Raw genomic sequence first — 18,055 nt, 5'->3', positions numbered from 1 at the left:
ACATGCCGCGGAGCGGCTGGGCCCGTGAGCCATGGCCGCTGAGCCTGCGCATCCGGAGCCTGTGCTCCGCAATGGGAGAGGCCACAACGGTGAGAGGCCCGCGTACCGCAAAAAAAAAAAAAAAAAAAGCTTGTAGTAAATATGTACTCACACATGTACAGAACACACGTACACACACAAATACACAAAAATGTTAACAATGGGAGATTGTCATTTTATTTATATTTATTTTACAGATGTTTTATAATAAATGTTATTTTTATAATCAGAAAAATATTTTAAAAATAAAGGACCATGGTTGTTTGATTAAAAGAATAAAAGATAGTTTACTTAATTTGTAATTGATATATTTATAGGGGCAATAACCATGGCTTTGCTAGAAAACCTTGTGGCAGGAAATATATACATTGTCAAGATATCTGCATCCAATGAGGTAGGAGAAGGACCCTTTTCAAATTCTGTGGAGCTGGCCGTACTTCCAAAGGAAACTCCTGAATCAAATCAGAGGCCCAAGCGTTTAGATTCTGCTGATGTCAAAGGTTTGTATACTGCCATAATCATTGATTTTCCTTAAGAAAAGAAAACACACATATTTTTTTCCAGCTCCCCTCTGCTTTATTTCTGCTCCTACCATGACCATATCCCTTAACCCATACTCGGCTCCTTGAATTCTTGCTGGCGAGGTTCTGATGTTGTGGAGCTGCATGGCTCTCTCTGCACTCCTTGAAGGAGAAAACACTTACCTCAGAACTAACCGCGGTTTTCAGACCACTGTGTCCCAGTTACTTCTCCTCCCAGCTGTGCATCCACCAAGACAGACGAGCCACACCACCCCTGGGCTGATGGGAGCAGGCGTCTGGGGGTTTGTGGAAATAAATGGCAGTGATGGTTGTGATGTTCAAGCTAAGAAGAGCATGGTTTTCATTAAGAGTTTTCCCCACCAAAAACAACAAACAAACAAAAACAAAAACCCCGTCCTCTCCAGAGTGAAAGTTATTTCTCTCCAGAAAGCAATTGGAAAAAATACCTTTAAAGAGCCATTCTCACTCCACTCAGGGTATTGTCCTTCTGTTCTGAAGGACGCTGGGGGCCCCCTGTGACCGAGGACTAGACGCCTCCTTTTCACCTCTCTGGGGGAGGGTGCCTGGGTGGCGATGCAGGGTGTGGCAGGGACAGCTTCAGATCGAGGAGATGCCAGCTGAATTCAGGGCGGTATTAAAGGCTCTTAGTTCCTCAGAGGATAGTCATTCAGTATTGTGTTCGCTTTGGGGATGGACACTGGGGAGGAGAGAGAGAAACAGAGAAGGGCAGGGCAGTCGGATTTAAGCACGGGAAGGAGGTAGCCACAGTAGCTGCCATATCATCAGGGGAAGCGGAGAGCAAGGCTCATATTCACTTCTCAGATACCTTGCTAGTCAAAGTGCCTAGAGACCAGCAGCGTAAATGGCACCCGGGAGCTTGTCAGACATGCAGAATTGTGCGTGGGCTCTACCCCAGACCTCGTGAATCAGCATCTGCATTTTAACATATCCTGTAGTGACTCTTATGCACATTAAAGTTTGAGAAGCACTGCTGTGTAAATGAAAATATAAATGGAAAACTAATCTTCAATATACAGATCTGCTTTTAAGGTAATATGACATGAAAGCTACCCTTTGGCCTATCAGTGAACATCTATGCCTTGTGCCTTTTAGCGTTATAAATTATGAACTGATGTTCATGTTTGATATAATAATATAATACCTAGAACTCATATTTAGAATCTTCAATATGAGAAGATAAGCCAATTTTAAGGTCACTGATAAAAGAGTAATACGTCTTTTTTGCTTAGACACAGATACTGTCAAAAGTTTTCCTATGAGAGGAAGACAAATTATTGAGAAGCTAATATCTGAGAATTATGATAAATGGAATTGTTTACTTTTCTGATTGAGTACATGTGTTCCCCCTTCTAGTTTATTCAGGCTATTACCATCTGGACCAAAAATCAATGACCGGCATTGCTGTAGGTGTTGGCATAGCCTTGACCTGCATCCTCATCTGTGTTCTCATCTTGATATACCGAAGTAAAGCCAGGTGTGTTTCCATTGCTAGAGATGTTGATGTGGCTAAAAAACATTTAAATTACAGTAACCACAGAAACAAATTGAAATCAAGTGCCTTTTAGAGTAACTGGGATTTTCTACTTTAAAATGAATGTATTATTACTTGGGTTCTTACAGCTATAGAGATGTGCTCACTTTGGAAGATTATTCTCTCACCATTTGAAAAAAATTACTGTACCAACAAAATACTCTTCAATGAGGACCTAGTTTTCTCATTTCCTTGGTATTTTGAGAAACACAAAGTATATCCTTTGGATTTTTTTAAAAAATAACCCACTTAATATGATGTATCTGCTGATTGACGGATTCCTTACTTCCTGGAATATTTTCATATTTAAGTAGCCTGAAATGTCTGAGTCACTTGAGAGCTCTACCCTCACCACCACAGGTCATATGTTTAGGATTCTCTGGACATGGATTAAAACAAATGTAATAACTAGGGATTAGTTCTCTATAAACTCTTGTCAGGCAATTTTATCAGTGCTTTTGACTTCAGCTAAATTCTCAGCATTCAGTGAACCTCTCTGTTTCTAACCTTTTGTATTTTGGCTTTCGCTTTCATTTATTAAGGTTCCTTATTTTAAAAAAATCAAAGTCCAATACACATCATTTTTAGGTAATCTCCATCACTAGACTCTCTCCATTATCATAGGTTTTTCAGAGTTTATTCTATATGTTTTTGGTACTTGTGCATAGAAACACACTCAGAAAACATGTTAATGAAAGAGTTAGTTCTAAAGTTTTTTGTATATGGAACTGGCTTAATTTTACTGTCCAAGTTTCTCACTTCAAGAACTTTTAAATGAAATCTTTATGTACATTGTTTTAGTGATGTCCAAATCTTGCATAAGTGCTACTGTAAATTTGTCATCATTAATTGTTACGTTAGTGTGACAATCTGCAGACCTGAAGGAGAACATGTAAATTTTTTAAACTACAGTTTCTGCATATATTATAAATAAGCGACAATAATAAATAATAGTACTTTATAAATATTAAGGTTTTTACTAAGTGTAAAAAGTAATTTTATATAAGCAGACATTGGGACAAAAAGAAAGAAGCCTTCTCACATCATAAAAGTTTGCATCAGTGAGTTGGAGTTATAATCTAATAGTTTCTAAAGATATTTGAGAGACAAGCATTAAGGAACTCCATTGTTTGCAAAGTTGTGAACTTCCCAGATTTCACCAAATTTGGTACACTTGCTTCTCTCTTCTTGTGGACTTAGAAAATTTCCTTTTCTTGCAATATTTCAGGAAATCAACTGCCTCCAAGACAGCACAGAATGGAACTCAACAATTATCTCATACCAGTGCCTCCCTAGCCAGTGGAAATGAAGTAGGAAAGAACCGGGAAGGAGCTCTAGAAAATGAAGAGTCCTTAATGCCAATGATCATGCCAAACAGCTTCATCGATGCCAAGGTACTCTGAGCTGAGGGACTGTTGAGCTACATAATCCTTCCTACCATTCATCTTCTCTTTATGCGTAAAATCTTCTTAACAAAAAATTGTATGTTGAGTTTATTGTGTCTATACTCCACATAATGAAATGTGAAACCGTTTCGCTCAGATCCTTCCTTGCATACAATATTTGGGGAGAAGATAGAGATAGATAAAAGAATAAAAGATGAAGATAAAGAAAATATGAGAAAGCATAAATTCAATTAGTTCGGATTATATGGAGCTGAGATGTCTTAAATAAGGACATCAAGGTCATCAGTCCATATTTACTGTAATTTGGATTGTTCTGTTTATACTGGATGGACAATTTTTTATTAATCCATTCTCAACTTGGTTTATTTGATTTTAGAACTAAATGGAGCATCAGAACATTCCAGGTGTGAATGAAATTTTTAAAAATAGAGTATGTAAATAGATGTCTCAAGATCCTTCCCTGTATGGCCTTAGGAAGTTGGATATAGTAAAGAGGTGTCATTGGAGGATATTACTTCATGTCCTTTCCACTATGTGTAATAATAGTACAGCGATAAGCATTATGAACACCAACTGAAAATTATTTTTAGTCACATTGCAGCATTAGATATCGTGCATTATTATAATAGCCCTCATAACCAATGTGCTGTAAATTAAGTATCTGCAAACTATAGCCCAGCCCAGGCCAGCCTGCAGTCTGTTTTTGTATGGTCATCTCTGAGCTAAGTATGTGTTTCACATTTTTAAAGGGTAGTTTGGGGGGAACAAAAAAGGAGGAAGAGGAGAAAATGCAGCAGAGGCCATGTGTGGTCTGCAAAGCCTAAGACATTTACTATCTGCCCCTTTACAGGAAAAGTTTGCCAAATCCTGTTATAAATTCTTCTTCCCCAACCTTTCCCTAAAATTTAGAATACCAAAAATATAACAAAATTTCAGGCAATTTTGGTGTTAAATTTTATATAATTATATTTAGCAGATGCAATTTACGTGTATCTAGCACAGTGCTATATACTATATATATTATGGGTAAATAATAGTAAATTGATTTGTGCTATTCCTGTTGTGTTTTTGTTTGCAACTTAATTTAGCTTTTATTTTCTGATACAAATGTAGTCTAGAACATTTATTTCAAATTAATCTAGAACATTAGAACCTAAAACTTTTAACTAAGCACAGAAAGTACCAAAATACACTGTCATTCTGTTATTACTAACTTGGAACTAGACATGAGAAAGGATTGAAGAGAAGTGAAGTGGGGAGGAAGACATGGGAAGAGACAGGGAGAATCTAAAATGAAAGGAGACAGAGGAGAGTGGGGGCCTGAAGTGAAGCAGAGAAGCCAGTTTGGAGGCCAGGTCTCTGAATTCCCTTGGGTTAGCCTAAGAGCTGATCCCCCGTCTATTGCCATTTTGTTGAGCATATGTGGGCCCATTTTTCTCTTCCTAAATCCTTTTAAAATTTTTCAACCATGTGGAAAGGTTGAAAAAATTTAATAAATGCACAAATAATTGTCAGTATCTTTTCATACTTTTGTATCTCTGTCTATATATTTTTGTTTGCTCTGTCATTTGAAAATAAGTTTTGGAATCCTTACACTTCACCCCAAATACTTCAGCATATATATCTCTCTTAGGGATAAACCTGTTATATCTTTTTGATCACTCACAAATACCCTGTATTTGTTGTGTGCTGCTAGTGTAAAAGAAGAAATAATAATGTCTGTGATCATTTTTTTCTTTTAACATTTAAAAATTTTGTGGACTACTTGTAATAAACTGAAATCTATAATATGTGCATTTTCCCCTTTTATATCTCCAGGGAGGAACTGACCTGATAATTAATAGTTATGGTCCTATAATTAAAAACAACCCTAAGAAAAAATGGCTTTTTTTCCAAGATTCTAAGAAGATTAAAGCTGAGCAGGTGAGTCACCCATTAAATGGAAAAAATCTTTTGCTACTCCTGGTATATGAGATGGTAATTTTAAAATGAGGAAAATGTAAATGAGTTTTTTTTTTAACTTCTGTGTTCTTTCTAGCCATGATTTTATTAATTTGGGGCATGACTCTGTGGAAAGCCATGGGGATTGATGACCGAAATGACAATTGGAATAGTAATCAGAGCTGTGATTTTCAGTGGGAGTTGAGGTGCAATGGAGAAAGGGATGGGGCAGGAGCCTTCATCAAAATCACTGAAGAAGCCTTTTGACATTTCACTTGTCCCAGTAATTCTGATGTGTTCCCACTCCTCGGAGAACCACTGACCTAGACAGTTCCTTCATGATGATCTTTTACCCATGTACTCGATCAGTTTGCTATCTCAGCATACATAGAATATGCAAAACCAGATTTGTTATTTTTTAAGAGCACTCTGTTATCACTGATGGTGTTTTATGTATTTTTACCTAGCCTCAAAGAAGATTTACTCAAGCGGTCTGCTTTTACCAGCCAGGCACTACCGTATTAATCAGTGATGAGGACTCTCCCAGCTCCGCAGGTCATACAGCCAGCTTCCCAAGACCCTTTGGTGTTGCAACTGATACTGAGCATTCAGCGAATAGTGAAGGCAGCCACGAAACTGGGGATTCTGGAAGGTTCTCCCATGAGTCCAATGATGAAATACACCTGTCCTCAGTTATAAGTACCACACCCCTGACCCCCAGTTCCTTCACTGGCACTGATTCGAGTGGGGATCGCTCGATGAGAAAGTGTGAAGAACATGCAGTGCCATCAGATGCTGAGCAGATTTCCTCTTCAGTTCCTCAGCCACCATCTGCCATGCTCTGCTTTGATAAAAAGGATTTTCCAATCTAGATAGCCACGTCCAGGTATTCTCACCTTTTAAGTCTTTTTGAAGGACAGTGAACAGGGAGCCAAAGCCTTTTGTGAAAATCATGATATCTTATTGGGTATTTCACCTTTTTTGAATGTGTTTTTTTTATCTTTAAGCTCACGTATTTTGAATGTTTCAGTGTCAGCAATGTGAAAAGACAGTCAAGATATTTGACTGGATTATGAAATATATCACTGGAGCAAAGGGAAGACTTTTGAAAGCCCCTTTGCTGACTATCTACCTCAGTTTGCCACATGGCAAACTCAGAAGACAACTTTGTTACCTCGTTTGTTGTGATAGTTTCTCAGCTACATAACCGATGATACTTCCTAGTAGCGTTTTGTTTTCATTGCTGTATGTGTAATGTGTGTGATCAAAGGAGTCATATAGGTAGATGAGTAAGAATGTTTATCTGAAGCTCTGATTTAAGAAACAACAGCAACAAACTATGACCTGTGTATGGTTTGGATAATTTAACACCTTCAGCTGCGAGGACTGAAACCGCAAAGAGAAAAGTGGGACTGTTGACTTTACTGAATGACCAAAACAAAAATGTATCTCTTTTGAGAGTAGAACTGTTCAGTAGCATACAGGGACTCCTATTGCGTCTAGGGCCTTTATGTTGTGGGCATTAGAGTCTTGAGTGCTTTATCTGCTGTATCCCAAACCTCAGCCTGCCTAGAAGCCGTGCCTTTTCTACATGCTCCTTTGCCTGACAGTTGGCCAAAGGCTGCACTGTCTAGTTTGCAAAGCATCCTCAACCTTTCCAGAATTAGTTGCAAAACTCCTTGCAGAAAATAGACTTTCAAAGAGAACAGGTTAGGGTTGGTGTTTTGTTTTGTTTTGTTTTAACCCAGCTTGGCTTAAAGGGGTAAAGAAGTTTCATTAAATATTAATAATGAAGATAAATGCAACAGTAGACAGTAAAATGAACTTGAGGTTATCACGGTAACAGTGCCTTCCGTTATATATTATGAAGTTCTTTGCCTTATACCTTTTTAATATTCATGAAGTTGTTCAGGATAAGAGTACAAAAAGTTGCCTTAAGAGTTTCTTGGATTTTATCAGTAACTCTTTTGATGTACAGTATTTTATCAAAGCATTTTGGTTTGTTTTTGTGCAGGTTTTGTTTAGGGATAAGTATTCAGAGCTCTACCAACTTGGTTGTATTTTCTTGAATTCTTAAGAGAATTTGGTACTCTGTTTAATCTTCCTTCCGTGTCAATGCTGTGAATGAGGAATGCTAACTCTGGGAGTGAGTTAATCCTCTTGCTGGTTTGAAATCAGTAAACTGTTGACTTAGCCACATAGGATAGGCCTTCTTTCAGTAATGAGACAGTTACCTGTTAGGTGCCCAGCAGTGAGAGACAGTAAAGAATTAAACACATGGTGTAGAGAAGGGACCCCCTTTTCCTTTTAAAAGTATTTCTTCAAATTATCTGGAAATGACTTTTGAGCCGCTTTTTAAAAGGAATCTTAATGGGTATCCCCCTTGAAACTTTTTGTTTATGGAAGTGGGGGGTCATGTTAAATGGTGTTCTAAAGTCAAAAAAATGTTACCGGACGACAGTCCCACCTCTATCATCTTCTATCCCAGTGTCTGATGACACAACATTTTTCGGTTGTTTTTTAATCTGTAGTTTTGTGCCAAATTGGATGTGTTCAGAAGTAGACCAACATTAACTGCTAGCATGCGCTTCTGAACTAAATTCACAGTGCGCCATTTAGTTATCTACGTATGGGCGTGATGGCAAAACAAAAAAGCAGAGCTTTAGGTGAACAATCTGAGGCCAGGAAAAATGCTGCTCCTGCCTTTATAGCTCCTGTTTATACTACCTCCTTTTAAACTTATTCTAGTGTTATTTTTTTTTCCTGTACTCAGGGAACGTTTTGTTACTTTTGAGCTGCCTCATGGAAGCATGGGCAAATTGACAGGGTATGGCGTTTTGGGGTTCATAAGTAGAATTATGTGAGGCCAGCTTTTATCAATATCTAAAACTAAGGACTACAGTGAGTTCATTTTATGTTTTTAAACTTTTGTTAAAAGGCAGACAGAATCTCAAGTTGAAACATCATCCATCATGTCTAGGACTCTATTAATTTGAATCATTTTAAAAGCCTAAAATGATGATCTGAAGTCCTTAAAGGAAAGTATTTTGTTTGTTTTGTTTTTGATCAATAGGCCCATAGTTATTGTAGACCTTTAGGCTATAACTGTTTGCTAATTATTTACCAGTACATTTTTCACTCTTTCACCTTTTCATTTTGTTCTTATATAAGATTTTTTTCATAATAATCCTATTACCAAAGAATTTTCAGTAGAAAGTGAAAATTTGACTGTGATTTCCCCCCAAATTGAATTAACTAGAAGCATCTATAGGTATGACGCTTATACAAGTAGTTACTAACCCAGAATAATAGGGTTTATCTTGATTGTTGTAGTTAATTAGACTAGTAATTTTAACTACCTTATTGTTACCAGAGCATTTAAAATAAGTTCTTTACCAGCAGATAGTTCCAAAGAATTTCAAGTGTAATTTTTTTTTCTTCAGCAAGTATATCTTCAGCTATACAGTATTAAAGTATTTTGAAATTGTTGAAACTACTTGTTGTAGAGAAAAAAAACTCTTTTCACCAAAGATAAATATTTTGGTCTCATTGAATAAGATATTTAGTGAACACCAAAGACTTCTTTTTACTTGGCCAAAGCTAGCTTCTTTGAAGTCTTAAGTATGAAATTGTAACTAAAATGTGAAGGTTCTCTTTCATCTCTCATAGTGGTGTTACTTCATGGTATTTTCACTCTGAAGTGGCTAATATGCAAATAGTAACTATTTTCTTTTCCAAAGACTTATTTGCTGTAAGTACTAATACATGCATGTCATTTTTATGCCAAATATTACAAGATACTGCTCATCAGTATTTTCATACCAAAGATCATGCAAATATATAGATTAGCCTGTAAGTAAGTAAAGATGAGCAGATTTGAAATAAATTTATTTAGAGGCTGATAGGGAATCTAGCTTTAGTAGCAAAAGATATCAAAGGGCTAAGTTTACATAATTAAAAGCAATACAGTTATATTGGTATTTATCAGTGTTTTAATTCACATACTTTTTATCAACAAATTTTTAGAAAACCAAAGATATTTAAGGTTATGTCCACATATAGGCAGATTTAGTTGTACATTAAACTGTTGTTTCTTGTTTTTATGTCAACCAAACTTGTCTCTCCAGAACCCTGTCTGTATACAAATAGCATACATAGGGACTTCCCATCAAATCTGCTGATTCAGCCACAGGATGTTTTTGCCAAATGATGTGATACTTTCCTAAGCACCTTGAGTGTGAGATGTCAACAGAAATATCAGCAGGCTTTTCCACTGCAGAGCATTATGGCAACCCCTGAATCAGTCTGCGCTGTCTTCCTCCTGCTTAAAGCATTATGTGGTTAACTCTGAAGGCTTGAGGCAGTCCCTTAATAATAGGGATGTTCTCATCTCTGGGGAGCAATGGGATATAACAGGGAATCACATCATTGTTTTAAGTGGCTGTTCTTTGATAGATGTTCTCTTTAAAGTTGTCCATAAATTGAAATATTTTAATTGCATCAAGGGAACAAAAATCTTTTTCATGAAATCTGGAGTTTTATATTTTGATTAGCCTAAAAGTAAGGACACAGCTTTATCCACTAAGTGGCTTTAAAAGATCAGTTTTGGCACCCCAGGGAAATTAGATCCTCAGTGAAATGCTTTTTATTTGCTTTTGCTTCAAACAAGAGCAGTGCCAACGCTGGCAACAATGACAGTGATTTGCATTGGTGTGTCTTGGCTTCATTAAGGACATATGCCAGAAACTTGCTCATGTTGACAACTCAGGGTCATTGTTCAAGTCGATGAAGACAACTTTGGAAACAATTGAGTGTCACAAAAAAAGATGATTTGAAAGGTTTTTTTTTTTTTTAAACACTAGAATATCCAGATGTGGTTCCATCTCAGCAGTGGCTGTAGTGATTCACACATACTTTTCTATTTCATTGAATATAAATGTTTAATACTGAACGTAAAAAAAGAAAAAAGTGCCAATACATTGAAAGAGGCATGATTTAAGACTAAACATGTATTTTGTAAACTTTGTTCCTGACAATTTGGCACATGGGTCTCTGGTAAAATTGCTTTGGCTTAATAGTCATAATTTCTGTGGGCTGTGAGCACAGAGTACAGGGTTCTGGAGATCACCATACACAACCAGTTGTCTAATTGTGAATTTTATTGATGTTTAGAAGAACACATACCTAGAATTCTGTGTGAAGTTGATTTATGCTCAGGACATAAGATCACAGGCTAATGCAATGTGTATGTTTGCAGGCTTTAATCTTTTCAGGCGGTTTCCCTTGGTAAGCCTTTGAAGGTGTTTAAGATTAACATGACAGCCTTGCATTTTTACCAGGCAGATACTGTATTATTTTCTTATTGCTGCTGAAATGAGTTACCATGAAGCTGGCCTTGAAGCAACACAAATTTATTATCTTACAGTTCTGTAGGTCAGAAGTCTGCCACAGTTCTCAATGGGATAAAATCAGGGTTTGTTTCCTTGTCTTTTCTGGATTTTAGAAACTGTAGACCCCACCCCCTATTCTCTCTGACCCCACTTCCATTATCGTATCTCTTTTCCTGACCCCAACGGGGAAACATTCTCCAGTGTTAAGGACGCACGTGATTAGTTGGGGCCCATCTGGACGATCCAGGGTACTCTCCCCATCTGAAAATTCTTAACTTAATCACCTCTGCGAAGTCCCTTTTGCCCTGTATGGTAACATATTCAGAGTCCAGGGATTTGGGCGTGGACTTCTGTAGGTGGCCATTCTCTTACGTACAACAGGTATATTATTTCTGTAGAATTCTGATCTCCATAAAATGTCTATAGCATTACAGAGATTGGAAGTGTGAAGCCATGTACCCCTTGGTGATCTTCAAAATGTCAAAGTATGAAAACCTCGGCTTATCGCCTATTGAATGTTTACATTAAACTTTCTCTCTAAATCACTTGCAAAAACAGTTCGGCTTTAAACTTTTTGAATATGTGCTTTGTAAATTAACATCTCAGTTCTATGTGTTTAACAGAAAATTTCCTAATATTTGGCTCTAACTTTATGGAATTTCATCAGATATTTTTGAAAACTGTTCATATTATAGTTGAGCTTTCTCCTTTTCTCTTAAGTGATTATGTCGGTGGGGTAGGGTTGGGGGAAAGACCTCAAACATAGGAACTCAGAGTAGATGAGCAGGACCATGCTCAAGTTCATTCTTCATTTTCTTTTCTTTTATTATTATTAGTATTATTTTTTGTGTGTGTGTGGTATGCGGGCCTCCCTCTGTTGTGGTCTCTCCCGTTGCGGAGCACAGGCTCCGGACGCGCAGGCTCAGCGGCCATGGCTCACGGACCCAGCCGCTCCGCGGCATGTGGGATCCTCCCAGACCGGGGCGCGAACCCTTGTCCCCTGCATCGGCAGGCGGACGCGCAACCACTGCGCCACCAGGGAAGCCCTTCATTTTCTTTTAAAAGCATTTTGCAACATTCACCCTTTCTGACTTTTAAATCGGGTTTATTTCTTCAGCTTCACCAGCCACTGTTTGGTTTTCAGTTTGATAGCCTCTTGATTTTCCATCAGCCTTAGCAAGAACCTCCACTTATACTTAGCAGCATGTACAACTCCTAGGAAATTTTGTCTTTGTTTTCTTTGATTTCAATTGTCCCTTTTCCTAGAAAGCTTTAGATTCCACAGCTCTATTTCTGATTCCTGGATCATGTCAAGTCAAGCCTTCTTTCAGATTTGAAGGATAATTTATAATTATACCCTAAGTTTCATCATTTCTTCAATGAATGAAACAAAGCTATCTCCATCATGGGGTAGAGACCATGATGATATTCTGAGTAAGGTTAAGAGTGCTGGTCATTTTTCAGCCACTTCTGACTCTACTCCTTAGGAAGGGATAAGGCCATTTACTGAGCGTATGCGATGTGCCAAGCACACCTTCATCCCTGCACACTGCTACATTCTGCAAGGCAAGTATTATTCCCATTTTAGAGATCAGCAAACAGGTTTAAAATGTCTAACTTGCCAAAGATCACAGCTAGTATGTGGCTTAGCCAAGTTAGCCAACACTTCAGTGTTTATAGGATTTCTACTATGATAACATCATCTCAGCTAAGACATGATATTTAATTACCTAGGCTCATAGTGCCTTCCACTGTGTCAACACAACCTGTCCACACAGCCATAGCCAGTCAACAGAGAGAAGTCTGTCTTAGTTACCTTCATTTATTCAAGGAGGAATTTAGGAGGCTGGGCTATAACTCACTCTTTGTCATCTTGTAAACTCCCTTCTTTCCTCCTTTAAAACCTTCTATTTCTCTTAGCCGAAACTGTGTCTGAAAGCTGATGCTTGTGCCTAAAGTTGCAGTAAACAAGGTAGGCATGGTTTCTGGAGTCCTTATCTGTTCAAGCACTTCCTTATTAGACTAGGTGTTCAGAATTGAATTTTATCTTTTTTAATTTTTCTGTAGTCCCCATATCTAAATAGAAATTTATTAACTAGAAAAAGCCAGGTGTGTAAGCAGTCATCCTTTCTTGCTAGATCTGAAGAGCATATTTGTTATTTGAATTCAACGTAATTAATTTAGGAGAGAGCAAAGTTGAGGAGAATCATATAGTAGCACAAGTATAAGGTTAGTCTTTGGCACACCTAAATTCTAGTTTTTGACCATTTTGAGAATTGTCTGGTAGGAAAGTTCTTAACCTATTTTTGTTCCTTTTCTTTAACATGAAGTAAGGATACTTTGTTGTGCAGAATGAAGCAGTAGTACTTTGAAAACTTAAAAGTGTAGATAATTATAATCCAAAAGTCATTTCTATAAGGCTGTGAAACATAACAGATTTTTTTTGTTTTACAGGGCAGCCTTTCCAATTACAATTTTGCCTGTGCTAAAATGAAAAATGTTTGCATTTCCTGTATACGCACCAAAAAAACTAACCGAAGAAAGTGGTGGATAAAAGATGTAGACTGGGATTTAAACACTCATCTTTAATGTAGGTAAATCTATAAGATGAATAGGGGAATTTACAGTGCTTTCGAGAGTACTAAACATGAAATCATCTTACCCTAATTTAAATCTTTCATTCTTTGATATCTTGGCTTTTAAAGATCTCTCTCTTAAGGAGAGAGTCAAATATCCCCAGAGGGGTAGATGGGTAAGACAGAAGTGCATTTTTAGGATTCTTTTCTAACAGATCTACTTTTTCAAGATTATGGAGCATTTCCAAATTTCTTTAAACTATTTGGAATAAATTATAGGGTAACACCTACTGGCACCTAATTCTAGTTTACTCAAGTCAACCTTTAAGGCTTATTGACAAGAAATATATGATTATCATCTTTTTTTAGAGAAAGGAAATACTTTCCCTAACTTTTTCTTGAACCAGCCAATATCACTCTTAGTATAATCCATGAGATTCTGAACACCTTTCTTGATTTACTCAGGTTTATATCTTGTAAGTAGTTCATGGTATGTAGACACAGTCCTAACTTACAAACTTCATCTTTAAAAATTTATGTTACTGAAGTTTCTTTTTCTACAGAACTGTCTTTAAAAATAACAAAAATACTTAAAATTTTTACCTAAAACATTTTCTCCCTATTACCACATTCTTTATTCTGTTTGCAAATGAAAATGATTACCGATGATTAGCAACATGAGCCTGTTACAGAAATTTGCAAAGCCTGAATACACACACATTGCCTTAGCCTATCAGTAGACTGGAGGACATATATTAAGTAAGTTTGTCTGTCTGTTGCTGTTGTTGGACAAAATTTTATGTCTGTGTATGTGCGATTTTTTTTTCTATTTTCTTTGAAGATGTGAATTAAATGAAAGTGTGGGAGCCAGTTATATTGTTTCATATTATGGGTGTTCTGGATCCTTTCACTCTGTATACCATTTTCTTGTAAGGGCAGCATTTGCAGACTAGCTAATGGACTCTAGAGCTGAGCTATTTTAATTTTATACTTGACTCAGGGGATCAGCTCTGTGAACTCCATTGCATGAAGAAAGCAAATGTTTACCTTGATTTTGAATGTACCTTTTTAATGTCTTCTTAAAACATATTTTGCTTAATAATGTGGGTTTGTTTTCCTTTTCTAGCATCATAGTAAATATTGCCTAGTACTTTCCCCCTCCCCAGGATAGTTTATATACTATCCTACAGGTCATGCCAAAAATGAATAAAAGTTTAAATGCCAAAATGTTTATAAAACTGCTGTCTAAATACTGATTGATTGCACAGTTTAAATAAAAGTTTTCCTTAGTTAAAAAAAGAAAAAAATGTTTTCTTTTACTCTTCACTTTTCTTTTGGGTGATAGGAAATGAAAACTTTGAGTTTATAGAATGATGGCTTTCATATCCTGGGATGGGATGATTATAGAGTCTACTCCAAGCAGTAGGAATAGAGCCTATTTAAGGCGTCTAAGAATTGTTTTCATCTGGCATTTACTGAATAGCAACAAGGAAATAACAATTTTCCCATTCCAGTAGATGATTGCTCACCTCAGGAACTAAATAGCCTAAAAGCTATGGGTCATCCAGATAGATACATTTCTAATTCAGGTTAAAATTTTTTTTTAATATTATAAAAAATGGTTAAGAAATATTGAAAACACTTCCACTTAAAAAATCTAGAAATAACAGGTAAAATATGACCCAAACAAGCTTTGTAAGATAGCTGAATTCTTATTTTTTAAAAACTCCCAATTTGGGAGGGGAACTGAAAAACAGAACAGGAACTTCTTGAAAAGATATTGTGCTGACTGTGGAGGACATGAAAGAAAGAATTGAAACATTAGAGAACAATAAACTATATATTTAAAAAAACAAGTACATTAAAAAAAAGAAATGAATAGAATTCCGAGAAATTAAAAAAAAGTCACTGAATTTTTAAAAATCTGTTAAATAGCATATCAAATACACTGAAAGAATATTCTAAAACTGGAAGATAGATATGAGGAAATTATCCAGGATGCAGCACAATAGATAAACAGAAAATATAAAAGAGATAAACAGAAGATTCAACATACATCTGACAGTCATTCTAAAATGAAGGAGAGGGCTTCCCTGGTGGCGCAGTGGTTGAGAGTCCGCCTGCCAATGCAGGGAACGCGGGTTCGTGCCCCGGTCTGGGAAGATCCCACATGCTGCGGAGCGGCTGGGCCCATGAGCCATGGCCGCTGAGCCTGCTCGTCTGGAGCCTGTGCTCTGCAGCGGGAGAGGCCACAACAGTGAGAGGCCTGCATACAGCAAAAAAACAAACAAACAAAAAAAAAACAAATAAAAATAAATAAAATGAAGGGGAATGAAGGCTAAGCAGTTTTCAAAAAGAATGTGACTAAATAATTTATGAAATCCTCAGATTCAGGAAGCATAAACCTCTGTCTAAAAATATAAAAATAAATCCAAACCAAGATGTCTTAGTGAACTGCAGAACATCAAGGCCAAAGATAAGAACTTAAAGGCAGTTAGAGGGGAAAAAATGATAAATAGATTGCACTAAGAAGATTTCTCAATGAAAGAAGCAAGAAGATGGTGGGATAATATCTTCAAAACATCACAAAGAAAAATAACTGCAGTGTGGAGTTCTGTAACCAGATAAATTATAATTTAAATGTTAAGGTTAAGTAAACACAATTCTAGATACAGATATGAGTGAATTTACCACACACACACTCTTGCTAAATAAACAATAAAGGAGGTACTTTAGGAAGAAGGCAATATAATACACAAGGAAGATATGGGAAGAAGCAACAATGAGCGGGAAATAAGAAAAAAAGACAGTGAGATACCACTCCATATCCAATAGGATGACTATAATCAAAAAGACAGATCATAACAAGTGTTGACAAGAATGTGGAGAAATTAGAAACCTCGTAGATTGCTGGTGGGAATGTAAAATGCTGTAGCCACTGTGGAAAATAGTTTAGCAGCTCCTCAAAAAGTAACATAGTGTTACCATTTGACCCAGCAATCTCATTCCTTAGATATATACCCAAGAGAAATAAAACATGTTCATATAAAAACTTGTACAGGCATATTTATAGCAGCATTATTTATAATAGCCCCAAAGTGAAAACAACCCAAATATCCACCAACTGATGATTGGATAAATGGAATGTGGTATATTAACTTAATGGAATGTTATTCAGCAATATAAAGGAATTAAGTACCGATATATGCTACAACAAGGGTGAATTTTTTTTAATGCTATGTGAATGAAAGCAGTAAAAAACCCCAGCATATTGTATAATTCTATTTGTATGAAATGTTCAGAACAGGAAAATCTATAGAGACAGAAAAGTAGATCAGTGGTTGCATAGGACTGGAAGGTTGTAGTGAATGGGAAATGACCACTGGTGGGTATGAGATTTCTTTTGGAGAGATGAAAATGTTCTGAAATTGACTGTGATAATGGTTGGACAATTCTGTGGATATACTAAAAGAAACTATTGAATTGTACACCTTAAATGGGTTTATTGTATGGTATATGAATTATATCTCAATGAAACTGTTCTTTAAAAATTCATGATGAGCAAAGAGAGAAATGTGGGTAAATCAACATTGGCTATATAAAACAAAAATACTACTAACTAGTTTTATATTAAAACAAGGTAAAACTAAAATACTAGACAACGAGCCATAAAACTAGAAGAAAAATGAGCAGAGCCAAAGTATTCTACCATTCATTTTAAAAATAACTGTATGTTAAAATTTAAGATTAAGTGCTAAAATAATAGAAATAGAATGTATCATTTCTAAGTCTGCTAATTTAGGTGGAAAAGGAAATGAAGAATACATGATCAATTTAAGAGAAGGCAGTAAAGCAGATGGGAAAAAAGCAAAAGATAATCCTGAGAAAAAGAACAGAGTAATATGGTAGGAAAAATACAATTATATCTGTAGTTACAAAAAAAAAAAGGAAATAAACTACTCCTACTTTAAAGATTGGATTAAAAAAATCTTCCTGTATGTTGTTGCCACTTAAAACTTAATGACCGACAGTGCAAGGAGCAGGCAAGATGGCGGAAGAGTAAGACGCGGAGATCACCTTCCTCCTCACAGATACATCAGAAATACAGCTACACGTGGAACTTCTCCTATAGAACACCCACCGAACGCTGGCAGAAGACCTCAGACCTCACAAAAGGCAAGAAACCCCCCACGTACCTGGGTAGGCAAAAGAAAAAAGAATAAACAGAGACAAAGAATAGGGACGGGACCTGCACCAGTGGGAGGGAGCCGTGAAGGAGGAAAGGTTCCCACACACTAGAAGCCCCTTCGCGGGCGGAGACTGGGTGGCGGAGGGGGAAGCTCCGGAGCCTCGGAGGAGAGCGCAGTAACAGGGGTGCGGAGGGCAAAGCGGAGAGATTCCCGCACAGAGGATCGGTGCCGACCAGCACACACCAGCCCGAGAGGCTTGTCTGCTCACCCGCCGGGGCGGGCGGAGGCTGGGAGCTGAGGCTCGGGCTTCAGTCGGATCCCAGGGAAAGGTCTGGAGTTGGCAGAGTGAAAACAGCCTGAAGGGGGGCTAGTGCGCCACAGCTAGCCGGGAGGGAGTCCGGTTGAAGTCTGGAGCTGCC

At 37.1% G+C, this 18,055-nt stretch overlaps 1 protein-coding gene and 1 long non-coding RNA gene across 7 annotated transcripts in view; one reads left to right on the top strand and one right to left on the bottom strand.

Moving 5' to 3' along the window:
• The window catches only part of PRTG (protogenin), a 133,869-nt gene extending 119,147 nt beyond the window's left edge, over window positions 1-14,722 (top strand). For 2 of the 4 annotated variants that reach the window (XM_024128764.3, XM_024128761.3), the window contains 5 exons: window positions 357-539; window positions 1,956-2,076; window positions 3,362-3,527; window positions 5,358-5,462; window positions 5,948-14,716. In XM_024128764.3, coding sequence (XP_023984532.1) covers window positions 357-539; window positions 1,956-2,076; window positions 3,362-3,527; window positions 5,358-5,462; window positions 5,948-6,352 — 980 coding nt within the window. In that variant the 3' untranslated portion in view covers window positions 6,353-14,716. Of the gene's footprint in view, window positions 1-356; window positions 540-1,955; window positions 2,077-3,361; window positions 3,528-5,357; window positions 5,463-5,947 lie in introns of all 4 variants that reach the window. The other 2 variants (XM_024128763.3, XM_055087957.1) reach the window with 2 other exon arrangements.
• LOC114487210 (uncharacterized) overlaps window positions 482-18,055 on the bottom strand; it is a 35,886-nt gene continuing 18,312 nt past the window's right edge. Inside the window, exons 2-4 of one of the 3 annotated variants that reach the window (XR_008618560.1) lie at window positions 1,028-1,278; window positions 744-856; window positions 482-569 (exon numbers count right to left, since the gene is read on the bottom strand). This is a non-coding gene — a long non-coding RNA (uncharacterized lncRNA). Of the gene's footprint in view, window positions 570-743; window positions 904-1,027; window positions 1,927-18,055 lie in introns of those variants that run through there. The other 2 variants (XR_003682125.2, XR_003682124.2) reach the window with 2 other exon arrangements.

Source organism: Physeter macrocephalus, chromosome 11, assembly GCF_002837175.3.
Source record: "Physeter macrocephalus isolate SW-GA chromosome 11, ASM283717v5, whole genome shotgun sequence".
NCBI lineage: Eukaryota > Metazoa > Chordata > Mammalia > Artiodactyla > Physeteridae > Physeter > Physeter macrocephalus.
This window is presented reverse-complemented; position numbering and strand designations above follow the sequence as displayed.